Source organism: Adiantum capillus-veneris, chromosome 4 (genome assembly GCF_014529385.1).
Source record: "Adiantum capillus-veneris isolate H3 chromosome 4, ASM1452938v2, whole genome shotgun sequence".
Taxonomy (NCBI): domain Eukaryota; kingdom Viridiplantae; phylum Streptophyta; class Polypodiopsida; order Polypodiales; family Pteridaceae; genus Adiantum; species Adiantum capillus-veneris.
In genome coordinates, this window is record NC_140934.1 from 111,208,226 (window position 1) to 111,227,167 (window position 18,942).

At 42.6% G+C, this 18,942-nt stretch overlaps 1 protein-coding gene across 2 annotated transcripts in view; it reads left to right on the forward strand.

Moving 5' to 3' along the window:
- GLY2 (Metallo-hydrolase/oxidoreductase superfamily protein) overlaps positions 1 to 18,358 on the forward strand; it is an 80,839-nt gene extending 62,481 nt beyond the window's left edge. The window contains exons 3-8 of one of the 2 annotated variants that reach the window (XM_086511008.1): positions 12,599 to 12,760; positions 16,762 to 16,840; positions 16,952 to 17,065; positions 17,711 to 17,887; positions 17,973 to 18,088; positions 18,179 to 18,358. In XM_086511008.1, coding sequence (XP_086367134.1) covers positions 12,599 to 12,760; positions 16,762 to 16,840; positions 16,952 to 17,065; positions 17,711 to 17,887; positions 17,973 to 18,047 — 607 coding nt within the window. In that variant the 3' untranslated portion in view covers positions 18,048 to 18,088; positions 18,179 to 18,358. Of the gene's footprint in view, positions 1 to 12,598; positions 12,761 to 16,761; positions 16,841 to 16,951; positions 17,066 to 17,710; positions 17,888 to 17,972 lie in introns of both variants that reach the window. The other variant, XM_086511007.1, reaches the window with a different exon arrangement.
- Positions 18,359 to 18,942: the final 584 nt, after the last annotated feature.

An 18,942-nucleotide genomic window follows, 5' to 3' on the forward strand; every position in this document is an offset into this window, starting at 1 on the left:
CCTATATACTCTTTGCTTTGGGCCCAAGCCCCCCTATGTGGGTTTATTTTCTTGCCAACATGACACATTCCTTCCACACTTCCCCAACTCACTCCTTCCCACAGAAAATTTCCAGCTTGACCTCTTCTCATGACCAACTTCCCAAGAGCATAGTGCACTGCTCCGGCCATCAAATGTGACGCCGTAAAGCACGGCTCGGAGCCCATTACTTCGGCTATCTCCAAAATTTAAAATCTCAGCATTTCTAATTTTAGATCATCAAGTTGGGCCAGTTGCCTTTGTCGCATGCATCTACAATCACTTTCTAAGTCGAGACCGTCCACTTCGGACGCACATAACTCATGATGTACAAGTCCGATTCACAAGCTATAAAGCACGGCTGAAAATACTTATTGAAAACCATGTTTTGGGGACTCCAACAATCCAAAACACTAGTACACAAGCCTGGCAAAACCAAACCTTTGTACATGAATTTTTACATGGTCACTCCCAAGAGTTGTAGCACTATGTACACATATATACTTGTAGCTAGTTAGCAAGCTTTTTAGCACAATCTACTGGCTTTATACTCATTCAAAAAATGCCTGACATAGCTTGCCAACCCCCCTAGCCTGCTTGATCATTCATGACAAGCAGAGGTTTCTAGGGTGAACAACTGCTGTAGCTCATTCCCAAAAACCTCATTCACATTTTCGGATGTCTTTACACTGTCTTCCTCCATTCATAGCATCTCATCTGTCACAATTGTTATCAAACGTGCTAGATATTTCTTCAATCTATAGCCATTAACACGTATTTATGTTGTGCACCACCCAAATCTGCCAATTGATATGTGCCATTGTCAAACTTGTTCACAACAGTAAAAGGATCTTCCCACTTAATTTGAAACTTTTTCTGAAAGGTATTGTCCAACTTACTATTGTATTGCAACACAAGATCACCCTTTTCAATTCCCTTATCCTTTACACACTCATTAGTGTCCAATTGCAAACATTGTAAATCCAATAACCTTTTCTGCCAAGTATCTCTTTGCTCCTCATCTCTCATTGACAACAATTTGAGTACAGGAATCTCCACTTCAATTGGCAATAATGCTTCCTTGCCATAGACCAAGTGGTAAGGAGAAAACCCTGTGCTTGTTTTGATAGCAGTCCTATAGGCCCATAATGCACAAGGCAACTATGAATCCCAAGTTTTCCCATGTGTCTGGGTCATCTTTGTCAAGATTTTCACCAACTCTCCATTGAACCTTTTATTGAGACCATTGCATTGTGGATAATAAGGAGAACTGTACCCGTGCTATATATTGAGCTTTTCGCATAGGAAATCAAACAGCTTTCCTCTAAATCTTGGTCCTCTATCAGAAAGTAGTTCTAACGGCACACCAAATTTGTAGCATATATGTTCATGTACAAACTTTTCCATTTCCTTACTGATAATCTGCTTGACAGCTTTAGCTTCTGCCCAACGTGACAAATAATCCAGTGCTGTCAAAATGTAAGCATTCCTTTTGCTAGTCATGGGTAAGGGTCCAATAGCATGAAGACCCCATTTTTCAAACACATCAAAAGCTAGAATTGTCTTTCGTACTTCGGGCTTCAAAATTCTCTTCCCCATTCTCTGACAAGACAAACAAGACTTGCACTAATGGTTAACATCCCGAATACTTGGCCATACATAGCCTTCTTGCAAAATTTTATGTAACATGATCTTCATGGCAAAATGGCCTCCACAAGATCCCTCATGATTTTCTTCCAAAATCTTGTAGATTTCCTCTTTCCAAGGCACACGACGGATTACTAAATCACTTCCTTTCATGTAAAGCACATCATTAAGCATTTTGTACTTTCTAGCTTTTCTTATACAAGCATACTTTTTTGATGATGGTAGACCCTTAAGTAAAACACCTGTCAACAGGAAATCCACCTCCTTTGATAATACTTCCGTTTCATGATATAAAGGGGCATTTGCCTTCAGCACAAACACACAAGTGATCATTTCTTGGGCAACATCATGAGCTTCTTCATTTTGAGACCTTTCAATATGTTGCAAATTTCATGCTTCAAACTTTTTGATAACGATTTCACCTTGAAGCATAAAATTTTCAGTTTAAGATTCTTATTCTCCATACTTCCAATACTTGCTTCACAACCACTAAGGCATCTCCTTTGATTTGTAGGCATTTAATTCTCAACTGTAAACAGATGTGCAAGCCACCTTCAAGAGCCATGTACTCTACTTGATTGTTACTTTTTGTATCCAGTTTCAGCCCTTGTTTTCTTACAAGTTTTCCTTGTGCATCATAAATGACAATTCCTCCCGAAGCAGCATCATGACTTCTTCGATAAGAGCCATCAAAATACAACAGTGAATCATTGGATATAGCAAGAGTTTCGACCTTCTTCCTTTGCATCACCTCTTCATTAACCAAAACAGGAGTCTCCTTATAAGTGAGTAAATCTGCCAAGGTAGCCCGAGTACTCTCTTCCACTAAAAAAGTGAACTGTAACTCCTGAAGTTCAATAACCCACTTCATCATTGTCTTTGATATATTTGAGTTATTAAACAACTGAGGGAGCAATGAATAACTGGTGAGAAAAGTGAACGACTTTTGTAACGAGTAATGTCTGAATCGTTTGCAAGCATAAACCATACTAGTTATCACCAATTCAATTTCTGAGTAATCTCTTTTATGAGGAGTCTTCAGTCTGCTAGCATAATGAACAGGATACATATACTGAGATTCCTTCCCCCTTTGCAACAACATAGCCCCAATGGCATCATCTCCCACTGATGGGTTAACATAAAATTCCTTTTCCCAATCAGGTGCTAACATAATAGGTAGTATACTCAAAACTTCTTTGACTGTCAAAAACATCTTCACAATCACGTGTCCACTCCAATGGATCATTCTTAACCGCTTGTTGCAATGGATACAATAACTGTGATGCCAAAGGTATGAATCGAGACAAATTTTTGACCTTCTGTATAAAAGTGGCCAACTGTTTGGTATCCTTTGGAGATGACAGTAATAACAAAGCTTCCACTTTTTCTGGATCTGCTTCAATCCCATTTTCTAAAATTACATGTCCAAGAAGCTTCACCCTTGGCTTTGCCAAATGACACTTCTTAGGGTTCAGCTGACCCCCGCATTCATCATACCTTGCAAAAGTCATTTCAAGCTTTTGAACATACTCTTTTCTTGAACTGTATAAACAGAAATCATCTATGAATCCTTTGACAAACATCCCAAGGAACGGGGTGAGACCAATCCACTTTTCTTTCAAAAGCTCGAGGTCCATTTGTTAACCCAAAAGGAAGGCAACAAAAACAGAAACAACCCCATGGAGTGATAAAAGTAGTCTTTTTCCGGTCTTAAGGAGTAAGGATAAGTTGGAAATACCCTGAAGAACCGTCATAGACACTGTATCTTTCAAAGCCAGCCACGGCATCCAAAAGTTGATCAATGAAAGGTAAGGGATAAGGATCTTTCTTGGTCACTGCATTTAATGGCTTATAATCAACGCAAACTCTCCAACGCCCATCTTTCTTTAAAATGACCACTACAGGGCTCACCCATTCAGCATTATCAACTGGCACAATAAACCCTGCATCCAAAAGTTTATCCACTTCTTCTTTTAAAGCATTCATTTGCTCCTTACCCATCCTTCTTAATTTCTGTCTTATTGGCTTTGCCTCTTCAACTAGTTCAATCTTCACAGGTTCTCCAACAAAACCCTTTATTTCTTGATATGAAGTGATGAAAAGATTTGGAAACCTGTCCAACATTGTTAAGTACTCCCTTCTTTCTCCTTGTGTCAAATCAGTACTCAACATATTTTGAATCAACCCTTTCTTCACTGGCAATTTCTATTTTGGCTGCATCAACTCCTCAAGTTGTTCTAAACAGCTTGAAGCATTTATATCCCCTGACACTTGCAATACTTGACCAATTCCTCTCTTCTCCTCGTCCAACAACAAGAATGACACTTCACCCTCATCACTGGAACTAGAAGTAGTGTTGCTTTCTGAATCTTCAGACCTGTCTTCACTAGTAACTTCGGATACTCTGAGTTGTCCATGCTTCGGCTCTTTCTAATGACTTCCACTGCCTCTTAAGTTTGGGTACCATATTCATCAATTGTTCAAAAGTACAATCTACTTTCCTCCCAATCAGGTCTTCCTTTAGATTGTAAGTTGTTTGGCCTTCTCCCAGAGGTAAATCTGCTACTTCAAACCGTCTATGAGGTCTTCTTGTCCTCTTAACTTTCGCATCTTCACACTCTCTCTTTTCCTTTCTTCTTACTGGGACCTGGAGCGGCATAGCCTTCCCTCTCTCTTTTGCTTATGGGCATCGTATCTGCTTCTTTCTTTTCAACCCGTACAATACCCACATGACCACCAGAGGTTGAGGCCCGATTTTCCTGTTCAGTACCTTGATCTCCCCATATATCCAATGCATAATCATTAGCCCTGTTAGGGTCTGTTGAGGAAGTGGAAACATATCACCTCCCATCCTTGTTGGCTTGCTGATATGACCAAGTTCACCACAATTATAATAGGTAGGGATGAACCTCCTTTGCGGCTCAAAGACACCTTGTCCACGACCCACATTAGCATTAGGCTGGGCTTCACACGGTTGGGCCATTCCTCTACCACGACCACGACCACCTCCAAGAACATTGAGCCGCAATTCCTGCATCATGGTCATCATGTCTTGCATATTTCGTTGTATTTGTTCAGTGTTCGCAACCCTTTGAGCAGGTTGGGCTTCAACCTCTGCCTGGTTTCCCTCATTTTGGCCACCATTACCTTGCACATGGACCGCTTTTCCATACTCATTGAGTCTTTGAGCTTTCCATTCTTTCTTCCTGGCGATAGTGACCGCGTCCTCGAAGGAAGCGGGCCTTTTCAGCCCAACTTTGAACTTCAGACTTTCCTTTAAGTTTGCCACAAAACGGTCCTTCTTTAACATGGTTGGAGGGGTTTCATTTCCCAAAGCTCGGGCTCATTTATCCATAAACGGGTGAATTGCATGACAAAATCATCAACACTTTGATTAACCTTTTGAGTGTATCCCAAGATTTCATGCCAAACTTCATCAGGTACTTCAATGGATCTGTACTGTGCCAAAAAATCTTGCTTCACACGATTGTAGTCCAAAACCATCCCTTGGGTTTGTGCCTATACCACCTCTTCATAATTTTGTAACCAAACTTTTGCCTCATCTTGTAAAGTGTATTGCAGCAACCGCAATAATATAGCTTGATCTAATATATTTTGCAATAAGCAATTAACTTCCAGTTTCTCAATAAAAGTCCGTGCATTCTCATTAGGCATTCCATGAAATTGTGGAAACTCGTCTGCCATGTTCGATTGCCACAAAAACAGACGTCAAAAGTTAAAGGGATGTCGATGGATCTCTCGATCTCTCCAGTACCTAATCCACCTCACATTGGGTAACCCGGCCCCCAATGCTTGACTTCACAAAACCTCACGACCCTCCAAAGGCTGCAATCCAATTACACGATCGCCTCATGTGATGTCCACAATTTGCACATACATAGGCGGTTGTCCATAAGGATCCACATCCCCTTTACATTCTCTGCCTGCAGAATAGATATATTTCACAAAAATTGGAGCAGAGGAGCACTTGCTCCTCAGTGGGGGCACCAAAACGATGTTTGTGTGCAAACGACAAGGAAAACGAGTGCCTGTATAGCCTTGCACGAGTCACACCGTCGGACGAAGAACTATTGCATTGCCGAAACCACCTTTGATAAGCACCTGTAAAGATTTATGAAGAACCCTTCTAGCATGAAGCACACTTGGAATTAGGAGAAACCAAGGACATCGTGACGTAGCTTGTCTCGAGCAGATGTCCGTAGAGTATCCATAGACTGAAAACAAAGGAAAAATGAGAGAGATATGGCCATCTGAAGTTGAGGGTGTACTCTCTCTTGCTCAAAAATGAGCTCTCTGGAAAGTTTGCAGGTGTTGCAGCTATATGTAAGGTGCAGCGGAATTGAATGTTGAACTTTGCTCAAGATGAGTGCTCCGAACTGTGCTCAAGGGTTCCTTTTACTTACGGAAGGGAGAGCCTTCCGTTCTTTAGTGAGAGAGTGCAAATGATCACAAACAAAGTGGATAACACTGTGAATGAAGGTATTGAGAGTGAGAGATAGAGAGAGAAGAATACGACACCAGAAAAGTTGTCAAACCCTCCTCCAAGGGCACCTCTCTCGATGGCGAGAGAAGTCTATTGCTATTGATTGCACAATCTGATACAAGGTGTTGATCCAAGTTCTTGATGCTATGATACAATGAGGTTCTAGGTCGGAGACGACGGTGACGACGAGGATGACGACTACGAGTACGACGGCTGGCTGAAAACGCTGGTTTCAGGTGCTGGAATTGCTGAAGTGTATGGCTGAAAACGCTATCACAGTAGGGCTGAAAACGCTGTTATAAGTCTGCTGAAAACGCTGAAGTATCTGGCTGCTCTTATCTGCTGAAAATGCTGGTGGAAAACACTGATGTAGGCTGTTCCAAAACGCTGAATGGATGCTGAAAAACGCTGGCTTTAGATGCTGAAAACGCTGGTTTAAAGCTGCTGAAAAACGCAAGTGTTTTTGAAGGTTCTTGCTTGAGAAGGAATGCTAGAGAGCCTGCTGCAAGAGGTTTGCCTGTGCTCTCTTTGCTCCTTCTGCTTTTGCTGAGTGACTGCCAATTTTCTTATATATTAACTTAGCAAATTTGCCCTACCCAGTTTCCCAACAAAGTCACTTACTAATAATAAGTGAAAAATGGCTAAAATAGGGAAAATGGGTTTTGTGCACTGAAAAATGCTCATGATGGCTATTGACTGTAATGTTGATGATCATGCTATATGCAACCAGAGGAAATGAAACTACTGTAAGTGTTATGGACATGCACGGCCTGCGCACGGGCTCACAAAGGTGCCAAAACACTTCCTAAGACGACATGAACCTTGGACTTAAAGTGAGGTACTGGTACCGAGCTGCATGGCTTCCTTGTAGTCTGCCAACAACTCTGAGTAATCTTTGAAAAACTCTTACGTCAACCCACACTGCTTCGTGCGTTTCTCGATCCTTGAACTTCAAAAAGTATTGTCTTACTTGTTTCTTTGAGCCATGGCGAAACCGATGCAACAACACTTGCTCCGGCTCCATGACCTCAACTTCATCGATGATCTCCGGTTCTTCTTCTTTGAAAGTGTTCTTCAGAGGTGTTCCTTGAAATACTTTCAACCAAGAAACATGGAAAACGTTGTGCGTAGACCATGAGTTAGGCAATTGCAATTTCATCGAAACCTCAATATCTTTTTAATGATAGGAAATGGACCATACATTTTGAAAGACAACTTTGGACACTTCTTTCCAACTTGCTTAAGACGTTGCTTTATGATTCTTAAATACACCGAACCCCCTTCCTTCATAGAAACATCCTGACGATGCTTGTTGGCCTGCCGTGAGTAAGACTCGTGAGCCTTGCTCAGTCGAAGCTTCATACTCTCAGAAATCTCATCCAACGGCTGACTTTCAGCATTGGCATCAGTCATTGGACTGATCGAGCGAGTCAAAAGTGATTGGAACGGATGTCCAAAAGCTGCCTCACACGGAGTTCTACCAATGGTAGAGGAAAAAGAGTCGTTTAAAATAGCCTGAACCAATGGGAGATAGAGCTCCCAATGACTGTTGATCATGCATATATGACTTTAAAACATCAAAAGCCAACTGATTGTAAATCTGTGTCCGACCATCTGATGTGGATGAAAAGCTGATGAAAAATTCAACTTAGTGCCAAAATTTTTATAGAGTGCACGCCAAAAATTGGACGTGAACTTAACATCCCTATCTGAAACAATTGATTTTGGCAAACCACAAAGGGGGTACCAATACTTAATGAACAAACGTGCTACATCTTGTGCGGTGACTGTGGCCTTACAAGGAATCAACATGCAAAACTTGCTGAAATGATCAATAATTGTCAAATGCGATGCCGTAAAGCACGGCTCGCAGCCCATTACTTTGGCTATCTCTAGAAATTTAAAATCTCAGCATTTCTAATTTTAGATCAAGAAGTTGGCCGAGTTGCCTTTGTCGCATGCATCTACAATCACTTTCTAAGTCGAGACCACCCACTTCGGACGCACATAACTCACAATGTACAAGTCCTATTCACAAGCTATAAAGCACGGCTGAAAATACTTATTGAAAACCATGTTTTCGAGACTCGAACAACCGAAAACACTAGTACACAAGCCCGACAAAACCAAACCTTTGTACGTGAATTTTTACATGGTCACTCCCAAGAGTTGCAGCACTATGTACACATATATACTTGAGGCTAGTTAGCAAGCTTTTTGGCACAACTACTAGCTTTATGCTCATCCAAAAAATGCCTGACATAGCTTGCCAACCCCCCTAGCCTGCTTGATCATTCATGACAAGCAGAGGTTTCTAGGGTGAACAACTTTTGTAGTGTAACAAACTTGGACACTCCAAGTCAAGATTCTACCGCGCCATTGCAGAGATTCACTTCAAAACAGTTCACAATTCACAATTGATTCGACACGGCCCAACAGAGCTCTCTAGCCTTTCTTCATTTTGTTCTTGCTGTGCCTTTTTAGGGCACTTTGCGGAAATGTGCCCATGTTCCCCGCATCCAAAACACTTCCCCTTTTTGATGTAGTTGGCTCTCTCCCGAAGAGTGAGCCGGGGTCGTGAATCCTTATCTTTCTTTTCTTGGTGGCTCTTCTTCTTTCTACTTTCATTATTAGAAGTCTGTTTGGTTCTCTGAGTCATGATCTCATCTGTAAGGTAAGTCAGATTGCCTGAATGTATGGAAAGACCCCGTTTCGCATGACCCATCAATTCTTGAATAGAATCTGACTTTTGTCCTAAGCAGTGATCTCGGATCTTTGCAGGAAGTCCGCAGCAAAACCGCTCAATCTGTTCTTTAAATGAGATCTTCTTAAATGAAGAGGCTAGTAGAAATGAGCTCCATGAGTCCAAAGAATCTCTCTTGGTCATCTGAAAATGATTCCAAGCAGTTTGTATATCTCGTTCGTACTCCCGAGTCAGCCAAGAAGAAATAAAAAGCCTTTTGAATTTTAGCCATTTAACTGGCGCTTCCTTGTTCAATAGAAGAGTGGACCACCATGTTCGAGCATTTTCCTTGAAGAAAGAAGTAGCCCTCTGAATCTTGGAGTGCTCTGAGTAATGCCCTCCAGAGAAAGCTATATCAAACTGCTGTATGAAGACCAAAGCCCTCGAAGCATCTCAGAATCTAGAAAAAGTGTCAAACTTAATTGACTGTCCACCTTCCTTAAATTTTCGAATTTTCTTGCTTTTATCTTCAAGGAAGTCATACTGGTTGGCTTTATAGAGATGCTTCTTCTTTGCGTAAAATCTGTGATCGTCGGAGTTCGAACTATCTGAAGACGAGTCCTCTGTAGAACTGTCAGAAACTGGGCGAAACTTAGGCTTCTTAGCCTTTTTCTTACCCTTTCCGAAGCTTTGCTTTTTCCCTTTCTCGTCTTCTTCGCTCGAGTCAGAAGAACTGGATACTCTTTCAAATTGCACACGCTTCTTCTGCTTTCTTGCCGAGGCAAAAGTAGATTGACGACCCAAATAACTTGGGAAGTCAGTTCCTTTCTTCTACTTTTTGTCGTGCTTTTTGGCTTTGTTGTTCGCGTCAAAAAGCTAAGTAATCCGTGTATCAACCACCTCTTCCAATTCTTGCTTCCTAAACATCCTCGGAGTAGGAGTGTTAGGTCCAGCGGAATGAATGTTGAACTTTGCTCAAGATGAGTGCTCTGAAGTGTGCTCAAGGGTTCCTTTTACTTACGGGAGGGAGAGCCTTCCGTTCCTTTACAAACAAAGTGAATGGACACTGTGAATGGAAGTGCATGAGAGAGAGAGAGAGAGAGAGAGAGAGAGAGAGAGAGAGAGAGAGAGAGAGAGAGAGAGAGAGAATACGACACCAGAGACGTTGTAAAACCCTCCTCTAAGGGCCCCACTCTCTATGGCGAGAGCTGTCTACTTACGATTGCACAAATCTCTACAATGCTTGGACTTGCTGACGATGTCGACGACGATGAGGACGATTAGGAGGCTGAAATCGGAAAGTGCTAATGGCTGAAATGTGCAAAATCTTTATCTGCTGAATTCTGACTCTGTGTCGATGACGATGTCGATGGCGACGATGCAACGACGACATGCTGAAAACGCAGATGCGGAAATCTGCGTTTTCCGGGCTGAAACTGCAAACTTCGCGGAATCTGACTGTGCGGCGAGGATCTGCTGCGGGAAGGTGAGATCTGCGAGGTTTGGGGTTCTAGTGCAGGTACTAAATGTTGAAAACTGAAAACGCTGATGCTTGTGGGGATTCCGTCGTGAAGATCTGCAAAAACGTTGAAGTGCCTTGCGTATGCAAAAACGCTAGGGCTGATCTTTGTCCTTGCAGTGGAAATCTGCTAACACTGGAGAGTCTGCTGCTTCTTGCTGTTGCCAGGCTATGCCAATGCTAAAACGCTGGCTGATCTGGTCCAAAAACGCTAGCCTTCTGCTATGATGCAAAAACGCTAGGGCATTTGGGGGTTTTGTTGAGAAGTTGCTTGTTGAGCGAGTGCTCCTGTTGCCTCTTTTGCCAGAAAGTGCTAGCTTTGGTTTGCTTATATATTATCTTAGCAAAATTGCCCTACCTACTTTCCAATAAAAGTCACTTAAAAATAATAAGTGAAAAATGTCAAAAATAGGGAAAATAGGTCTATGCACTGTAAAAATGCTACTGATGGGATCTGACTGGAATCTGATGGTCATGTTGTGTGCAACAAGAGGATATGCATCTAATCTAAGTGCCTGGGCATGCACGGTCTGCGAACAGACTCACAAAAGTGCCATAACACTTCCTAAGCTAGACTGACTGGAGTGCCTGAACCCTTGTCATGCTGTAGCTTGTCCACGGACACATAGGGTTGGATGTGTCACGTGACAAGGAGGTTTCTTGAGTGCCGGTTTGAGGGGTTGGCTCCGTGGCCTTCGTCCACTGGGTGTGCACCTTGTCGAAGGATGTCTGAGTCAAAAATTTTGTAAATTTCGGATCCTTCGCAATGTTGATCACCATCTTTGTCGCGTCGTCAACCAATTGTCGACGTTCCATCTCTTCAATCTCTGCTTGAGTAGGCCGTACTCTTCGTGAGAATCTTTTTCGTGATCTCTTCCCGCATCTCCAAATGCAGAGGAAGTCGACTGTTCTTAATTGGAATCCGTAAGTGTCGCGAGAAAAGGATCGGATTTCGTGGTAGAAGAGAAATCGGCCGCGCACTGATACCACTGTAACAAACTTGGGCACTCCAAGTCAAGATTCTACGGCGACACAGCAAAGATTCACTTTAAAACAGTTCACAATTCACAATTGATTCGACACGGCCCGGCGAAGTTCCATGCCTAGAGATATTGGCCCCAAAGACTGGTGGCCCTTTCGGTAATTCTTTTTGTATTAATTTGTGCTCAAAGTACAAGAGAGTGGGAGGGTTCTCACTCTTAGACTCTGCATCCAGATGCTCTGAGAAGTGAGTGCCAGGAGGGGGGGAGGGGAGAGCGAGGGTTTAGGGTTTGCAAGGAGAGCGAGAGGGGGGTTGGGGGTGCAGAGGGAGTGCGAGGGGGGCAGGGCTGCAGGGTGGGAGAGCAGCTACGACAACAGGGGAGCGCGAGGCAACAGGGGAGGGGGGGGGTGGGGTGCGGGGTGCGGAGGGCGGGAGCGTGAGGTAGCGAGGGTGCAGAGGGGGGGTAGCGCGAGGGAGCAGGGGAGCGAGAGAAGAGAGAGAGAGAGAGAGACACTGCTTTGGTGTAAAGGGGGAGAGCGTGAGGCAGTTTGGGGGGGGGGGGAGTGTGAGCTAGCGAGGGGAGGCAGCGCGAGGGATAAAAGTTTAGCGCTGCCATCTACTCTGTGTGAGAGAGGAAGAGAGAGAGTGTGAGCTTCATCGTGGCGCTGCTCCCCACTGGCTCATCACATTGGAGATCCAACTACACCATCGCGCTAGCCTCGGCAAGAGCTAAGCGACAACGCCAAGCATTCCTCGCGGAACGGAGCAAACGCGCTCGCGCATCTACGAGCTATTTGCGGCTGTAAGTATATCAAACGATGTCTGTTTTCTGCATGCAAGTAGTCAACAAAAAAAAGGTGACATAAGCTACACATAGGTACTCATAAATTTCAGTTTTGGGCACTTTTAGAATTTGGCTGTGTCTTTATACACGTTTTCCGCAAATCGGTTTAGAGCTAGGGTTTGAGTGTAGAGGCTTTGGGGCAGGTGTATCCTAGAGAGAGAGAGAGAGAGAGAGAGAGAGAGAGAGAGAGAGAGAGAGAGAGAGAGAGAGAGAGGAGGAAGAAGAAGAAGAAGAAGAAGAGAATTTTTAACGTCGTTGGAAACTATCCCAAGAGACCTTAAAAAATCTATCTGACGAGGAGAGTTGAACTCAAGACCTGTTATTCAAGAGGGAAATGGCATAACCAAGAGAGAGAGAGATTGATTGGTTGTGAAATGTTTGGGTTCTAACAATGTGACCAGGGACCATGCCGGTGGAAACGACAAAATAAAGAAGTTGATACCTGGTATTATAGTTTATGGAGGCTCAGAAGACAATGTTCAAGGTCAAACTGACAAGCTACACGATGGCAGTGCAGTGCAGTTGGGAGATTCCATCAAGATAACAGCTATGCACACACCATGGTATGTCATCTTGTGTCATGTATGTTATCGATAATCAATGTTTAAAAAGTTCTTTTAATCTGCATGTATATCCAGTTCAATCAGGTTCATGATTGGTTTCAACCCTTCCTTTATGCATTGTCCAAATGCAATGTTAAGGTGCCATTATCAGTTTGTATCCTGTGAAACAACTTCCAGTGGGCATGTAGAGAAGATTATGAAAACACCAAATTATGGGGATTGTGAGTGGTCACAAGCTGGAACTGAAACCAATGTAACACGTCTAGATATTGCCATTGTGAAGACCTTGGTTGTGCTAAACCAGTTGCCTGTGCTGTCATTTCAGCTTTGTGAGGTGTCTACTGAGCCGTGGCATGTTAGAACCTGCTATCTGAATTTGATATGTGGCCCCTTGTTATTTTGTTTGATTATTCTTCGCGAGGCAAGTGTGCTTTCTAGCCTGACACTGTTGTACCAGCGCTCTTTTGCAATTTAAACGAAGAAATTTGGAGGGGTTAGCAGGATCTTTAATGCTACATTGCCATCATGTTGCCCGATACTTAGCAGACTGATGTCAAAGGCAACTTCTTGAATGATCTTTATTGTCTTCCTCCACACGATGTGTGGTGTCTCAAAAGGTACTCTCTATAAAAGCCCTCAATTCAGGTTAACTCTCTCTCTACAGCGTTTTGGCTTGTGATCTCTCTTCCTCTCCGTAGCCCTTCTGCTTTCTATTGCTCCCCGTCCCTTGTAGGCAGGTTGCATTGTAGATCGGCTACCTATGCCTGTTCGGTGGACGGTATGCTATAGGAGGAATTGCGTGGAGATCTGTCGTGATATATCCAAGATCCATTGGCTGCCCAGTCCAAAGAGGAGGTTTGCTTGCAGATTAATACCCGATTCATCCTTTTCCGCTGCACCTTTGACAGTAGCTAGGTAAGAAGTCGTTATGTCAACTCTATTGAGGTGTTGTTCGACGCCATGCGTGTCGTTGCCTTAACAACCAAATGCAACTTTTTCAAATCATTATATTAACAAGTGTGCCTCTGGCCTTTTGTAGCAGTTGAAGTGAGCCATTCAGGTCTCTCTAAATTCTCTTTTACCCGTTTCTCTCCAATTGCTTTTGCCGGTTTCCATGTTAGCTAGAAACGTTATGCTCTGGCCTATCAGCATCTACACCCTTCTGAGTGTGCATTTAGCTATTAGAGCATCTTCTTGGGCTCTTACATTGCATCATTATTATAACTTTTGTGCTTTTCTGAGGGCAACACAGGGGGGTACATGCGAACCAAAGCACTCTGCATGACAACCCCCATGTACGTGCGTGATTTCTGAATGCATACATTGGTCCCTTTTGGTTGTTTCTAATCACACAAGCAGTGGGCAACTTCTCAAAATGCTGAGAAAGCAAAACCTGTTCTATAAGGCCTGGCCATTATTGGGTTTGATCGATAGGCCAGCAATATGTAGACTTGTATAATGCTCAAGGTGAAAGTATCAAATAAGCTTATAGCAAGTTACAACTCTCTTATATGAGTCCTCTTAGCTATTGAGTTGATCCATGCCTCAAAGGAAGACTCATTAGCTTATGTCTGCATCCAACCAAGAGGCTCTCTCCACTTTGCCTCGGCCTCAGATCTCTTTGACTTGATTCCAATGTGGGGACAGGACTACGAAGAAGTTTCAAGCACTCATATGCCATATTAGCAGGGTTCAAAAGTTTGTAATGAAAGTTGTCATTACAGACATGATTGAGCTTCTTAGATTGATTTGAATGCACTAACATCGTCTCTCAAAATTGACTGCCATTATTTAAAATCGACCTGCACATACAGATTTGATGAGCCCTGTCCATCTTTTGACATAAGACTGGCCCTCCACCACCTCTTCCACGAGCTTCCGAACTCCCATGCTAACTCTTCCTTATGTCTCTTGATCTCATCCAGGTCGTTCTCCCTGTCCATATGGTCTGGTTTGCAACCGCAAGGCACACCTCTGACAACAGCCAAGAGCTTCACGCCCTGCCTTTCTTGGATAAATCCTGCAATCAATGCATTTAAAGAGACATCTGAAACAGAAGCTCATATGTCATCGCCTTTCTTGAAATACATGCCCTTGACTAGAAATCTACATAATGCACATGCTTTCGGAAGACGAGCATAGGAAACCGCATCAGGATTAAGTCCTTGCTTCGCTTTCAGTGAATACTGTCTACAGTTTCGGGGCTCTACCCCTCTTGGGTATATCTTCATAAATGTCTTCTCCTCCTTTCATCTACGTTCTCTTCCTTCTTTTCTTCCTCCCTCTTTCTTTTGTTCCTGTCTTTTCTCTATCTTTGCTACCTTATTTTCATCCTGTTTTTCATCTTTCATCTGTTCCAGCTTCTTCACCTTCCCCTCCCTTTTTGGCTTTGCTACAAAAACAAAAACTACAAGATGGCAAGTGGGATGCTCATTTTCATAATACATTCCCACCAAGCTCTACCTTGATGAAATCCTTTTTTCTTGAGCCGGAAGAACTGAAGCTGATGTTTGCCTTGGCAAAGGAGCATTCTTAGATGCAAATCCAACCACGGAATTCGCTTTGCTTAAGGTGCTTGTCATTGTGTACATTAAGGTCCATGCGTATGAGCTGCGTAGCTTTGGTTTGAGTGAATACATCTTCCTCCTCTGTTCGATGGCAGCTCCAATGTTTGTTGCCTGCAATCAATATATCTTCAAGATCGGACATTATAAATAGGTGGCTTGGTAAGCAGTCAAGCATATCCTGCAATCAATAGACTCTCAAGAGCTGACATTCTGAGTAGGTAGCTCGTTAAGCAACGTTTGATTTTTTGATGAGATTACCACATTTTGCATATATGTAGACCTAAGCACTGTCAATATTGTGGCGGCGGTGAGGACTTGAAGCAGCTTGCTTTCTTACTCTCTGTGGTGCTGTCAAGTGTTTGCAGGCCTGGTTGCCCATCAGCCCTAACTGGTCAGCGCCTTGAGCCAGTTTCTCCAACTCAGCGTGCTATGCCACCAGCTCCCCTCAGACCTCGATTAGCGTGGCTGGCTCGCTTCATCTGATGAAAACAGCATAGCAGCAGTTGTAAGAACTGACGCTGCTCTTCGCCTCCGCAAAGGAGCATTCCTAGATGCAAATCCAACCATGGAATCTGCTTTGCTTAAGGTGTGTGTCATTGTACACATTAAGCTCCAGGTGCTCACCTGCCATAGAGACACAATTCAAACCTCGAATTCAAAGATTTCATTCGAGACAGGATTGAGTGGGCTTCATTCCAGACAGGATTGAGCTGCATAGCTTTGGTTTGAGTGTGCAGATGCACTGCCACATCTTCTTCCTCTGTTCGATGGGCAGCTCCACCACGTCTTTCTCTACACAGGAACGGCTGCAAGTTGCTGCTTCACTATCACACTGTTGGCTTGCCTACAAAAAGTGGTTCGCCGCTGCTCAAACCAGTTTTTAACCTCGGTACACTTCAGCTGCACCTCCGTCTCTCTGTCTAGTCTCCACCTCTTTGTCGGCTCGGAGGCTTCTCCCTCCGGAGCTTGCTGTCTCTCGAGTATCTTCCTCTTTGTCATCTTGGAGGCCTCTCCCTCTCTGTGCGGCCGTGGAGGCTGTTGCTCAACTCTAGGTCTTTTTCTTTTCGTAGTGTAGTTTTATTAATAGCAGCATAGCATTTTTCTGTTAAATTTTCCATGTGTAAAAGTATGCTTGCAGCATTAACCAAAATGATGTCTAGTGATCATTTTAAAAAGTCTATTTTCAAGATCTGCCTCTTGGGATATTTTCGAAGCCTGGGTCATGATGCAAGTTGCAAAGAAGCATGTGTTACAATAGCATCTTAGTACAAGCTGTTGCTCTTTAGACTAGTTCAGAGCCTCTTTGTCTGAGTTCTAAAGCAAATTGTCCGGTTTTAAAATAAATTGTTATTGTTGATGCAAATTTTGTTTTCACAAGCACGCCACATAGTGGTTTGCGGGCAAGATGATACAAAACTTGTATTTTCTGAACAGTCACACAAAAGGTCACGTCTGCTACTTTGTAACGGATGCAAAAGGAGGCGATCCAGCCGTCTTTACGGGAGATACTCTGGTGAGATGGGGTATATCTAGTTCTGGGCTGAATACTGACGTTTATCTTAGCATAAAAGTACAGAGCCCTGTTTATTGTGTCCTTGCTTATATTGTGCTATATGTGCTTCAGTTCATTGGAGGCTGTGGAAGATTTTTTGAAGGAACAGCAGACCAGATGTACTACTCTCTTTGTGAGAGTCTGGTTGCACTTCCTCCAAACACGCAGGTTTTTTGTGGACACGAGGTGTGACAAAGCTCTCTTTCTTTTTGAGTTGTTGCATGGAAGATGCATCAAATGTTAAGGGAAAATTACCAAAATGCCCCTGAAATTTGTGGCAATGCTTCCAAAAATACCCTCAAATCTCAGAAATTCCAAAAATACCCCTCGTATTTTGCAAATATTGCCAATACAACCTTAAGGTTTATTGAAATTCCCAAAAATACCCCTCGTCAATCTTGCAAACCTCTCTCCAGGCATTTAGTTTTACAACTTATCATGGGAAGATTTATTCTCTATCACTAGAAGATGAGAGAACTAAGATTTTTGGTGGTATTGTGGGCTCTCAGTGTGAAATAGTTCATTACTTCGTGGACACAAATGCCACTATTTGCGAGGTGAAAATTTCTTCTTTACAACACTTCAAAATAGGTCTCAATTAGCAAAAAGGATAAACCATGTGGAACTGGAGCAATTAATCCAAAATTGGTACAAGGGTATTTCAGGAATTTTAAAATTGGGGGGGTATTTTGGGAATTTCCATAAAGTATAGGAGTATCTTGGTAATTTTTCTGAAGATGTTTTGGCATACCCACATTTAACGTCCTTTCTTCTTGTTAGATGATTGATGTGTTTAAGTTTCCAGCTAATATTGGTCTTAATTGTTGCCAGTACACTGTCAAAAACTTTGCATTTGCATTGGAGGTCGAACCGGAAAACCTTGCGTTAAAAAGAAAGTTTGCCTGGGCAAAACAACAGCGAGCAGATGGCAAGCCAACGGTGCCATCCACCATAAGTGAAGAACTTGAGACAAATCCCTTTATGCGTGTGAAGGAAAAACCGGTTCAGGTAAAATTTGATGGGCATAATTTGATAATTGGACTCCTTAATGCGCAAGCATGGTCCCACCCCTGATTTGAGTTGAAATCAACAGGATGCTACAGGGTTGTCCAATCCAATAGAGGTAATGGGTGCTCTCAGACGTTGGAAAGATGGATGGAAGGGTTAAAATTCTTCTAAAAGTGGACAACTTTTGACGACTCTTTTCATGTAAATCTTGGAAGCTTCTGGAATATAAATAAATAAATAAATATATAATATACTCAATGAAAATTTGGCCAAAATGTTTTGCATACATAGGTAAGGGCATTCATAGCATCCCAAGTTGGATAATTCTCGATGACAACAATCCGATTCTAGAGATACCTCAAGTCCACCTCTTCGACCCTGCCTCACTTAAAGGCAGCGAGACACTCTTCAGCAAGAAGACAGGTGTTCTGATTGTTTTCAAACAATACGATGGGATATCTTTGTCTGTCTTTTGACTTCTATTTTATTGTGAAACTGTAAGTTAGCATTAGCATTGTAGTTGTGATTATAATTTTTCATGCATGAGATCCATGCTAGGATAATTGCTCAATTTCATCTAGAGAAGCTAGGTTGTATTATTTCAAAACAATTAAGGAAGATGAAGCATACAAGAATTGCTGCTAGGCTAAGTTTAAAAGGTTTATGTTTCACTTTTCAGGTTTTATACTAAGGTTAAAAGGTTGTAAAGAGCCAACGTTTAAACTTTACATGGGTATTGGAATAAATTTACTTCTTGGGACAACCAAGGCATTTGCTAATGATATTCAAACCTCTCATCATTTATATATCTAGCTAGTTTTCGTCGAGAAAGTATGGATTTTCAACGTCAGGGTAGATTCACCCTCAATTATAGACTTTGTAACTTATAAATTTTAACAAATTTTGTGTCGTGTGTTCTAATTTTCACTTATTAGGTGTTGACCATCAAGTTAATACTTCTAGGCATGTTGGATGGTTTAATGTGTTAAGACACCAATTGTCGCATGCTTTGAGGAACGATAGATGGATATGTTTTGAGTGAATGCATATTCACA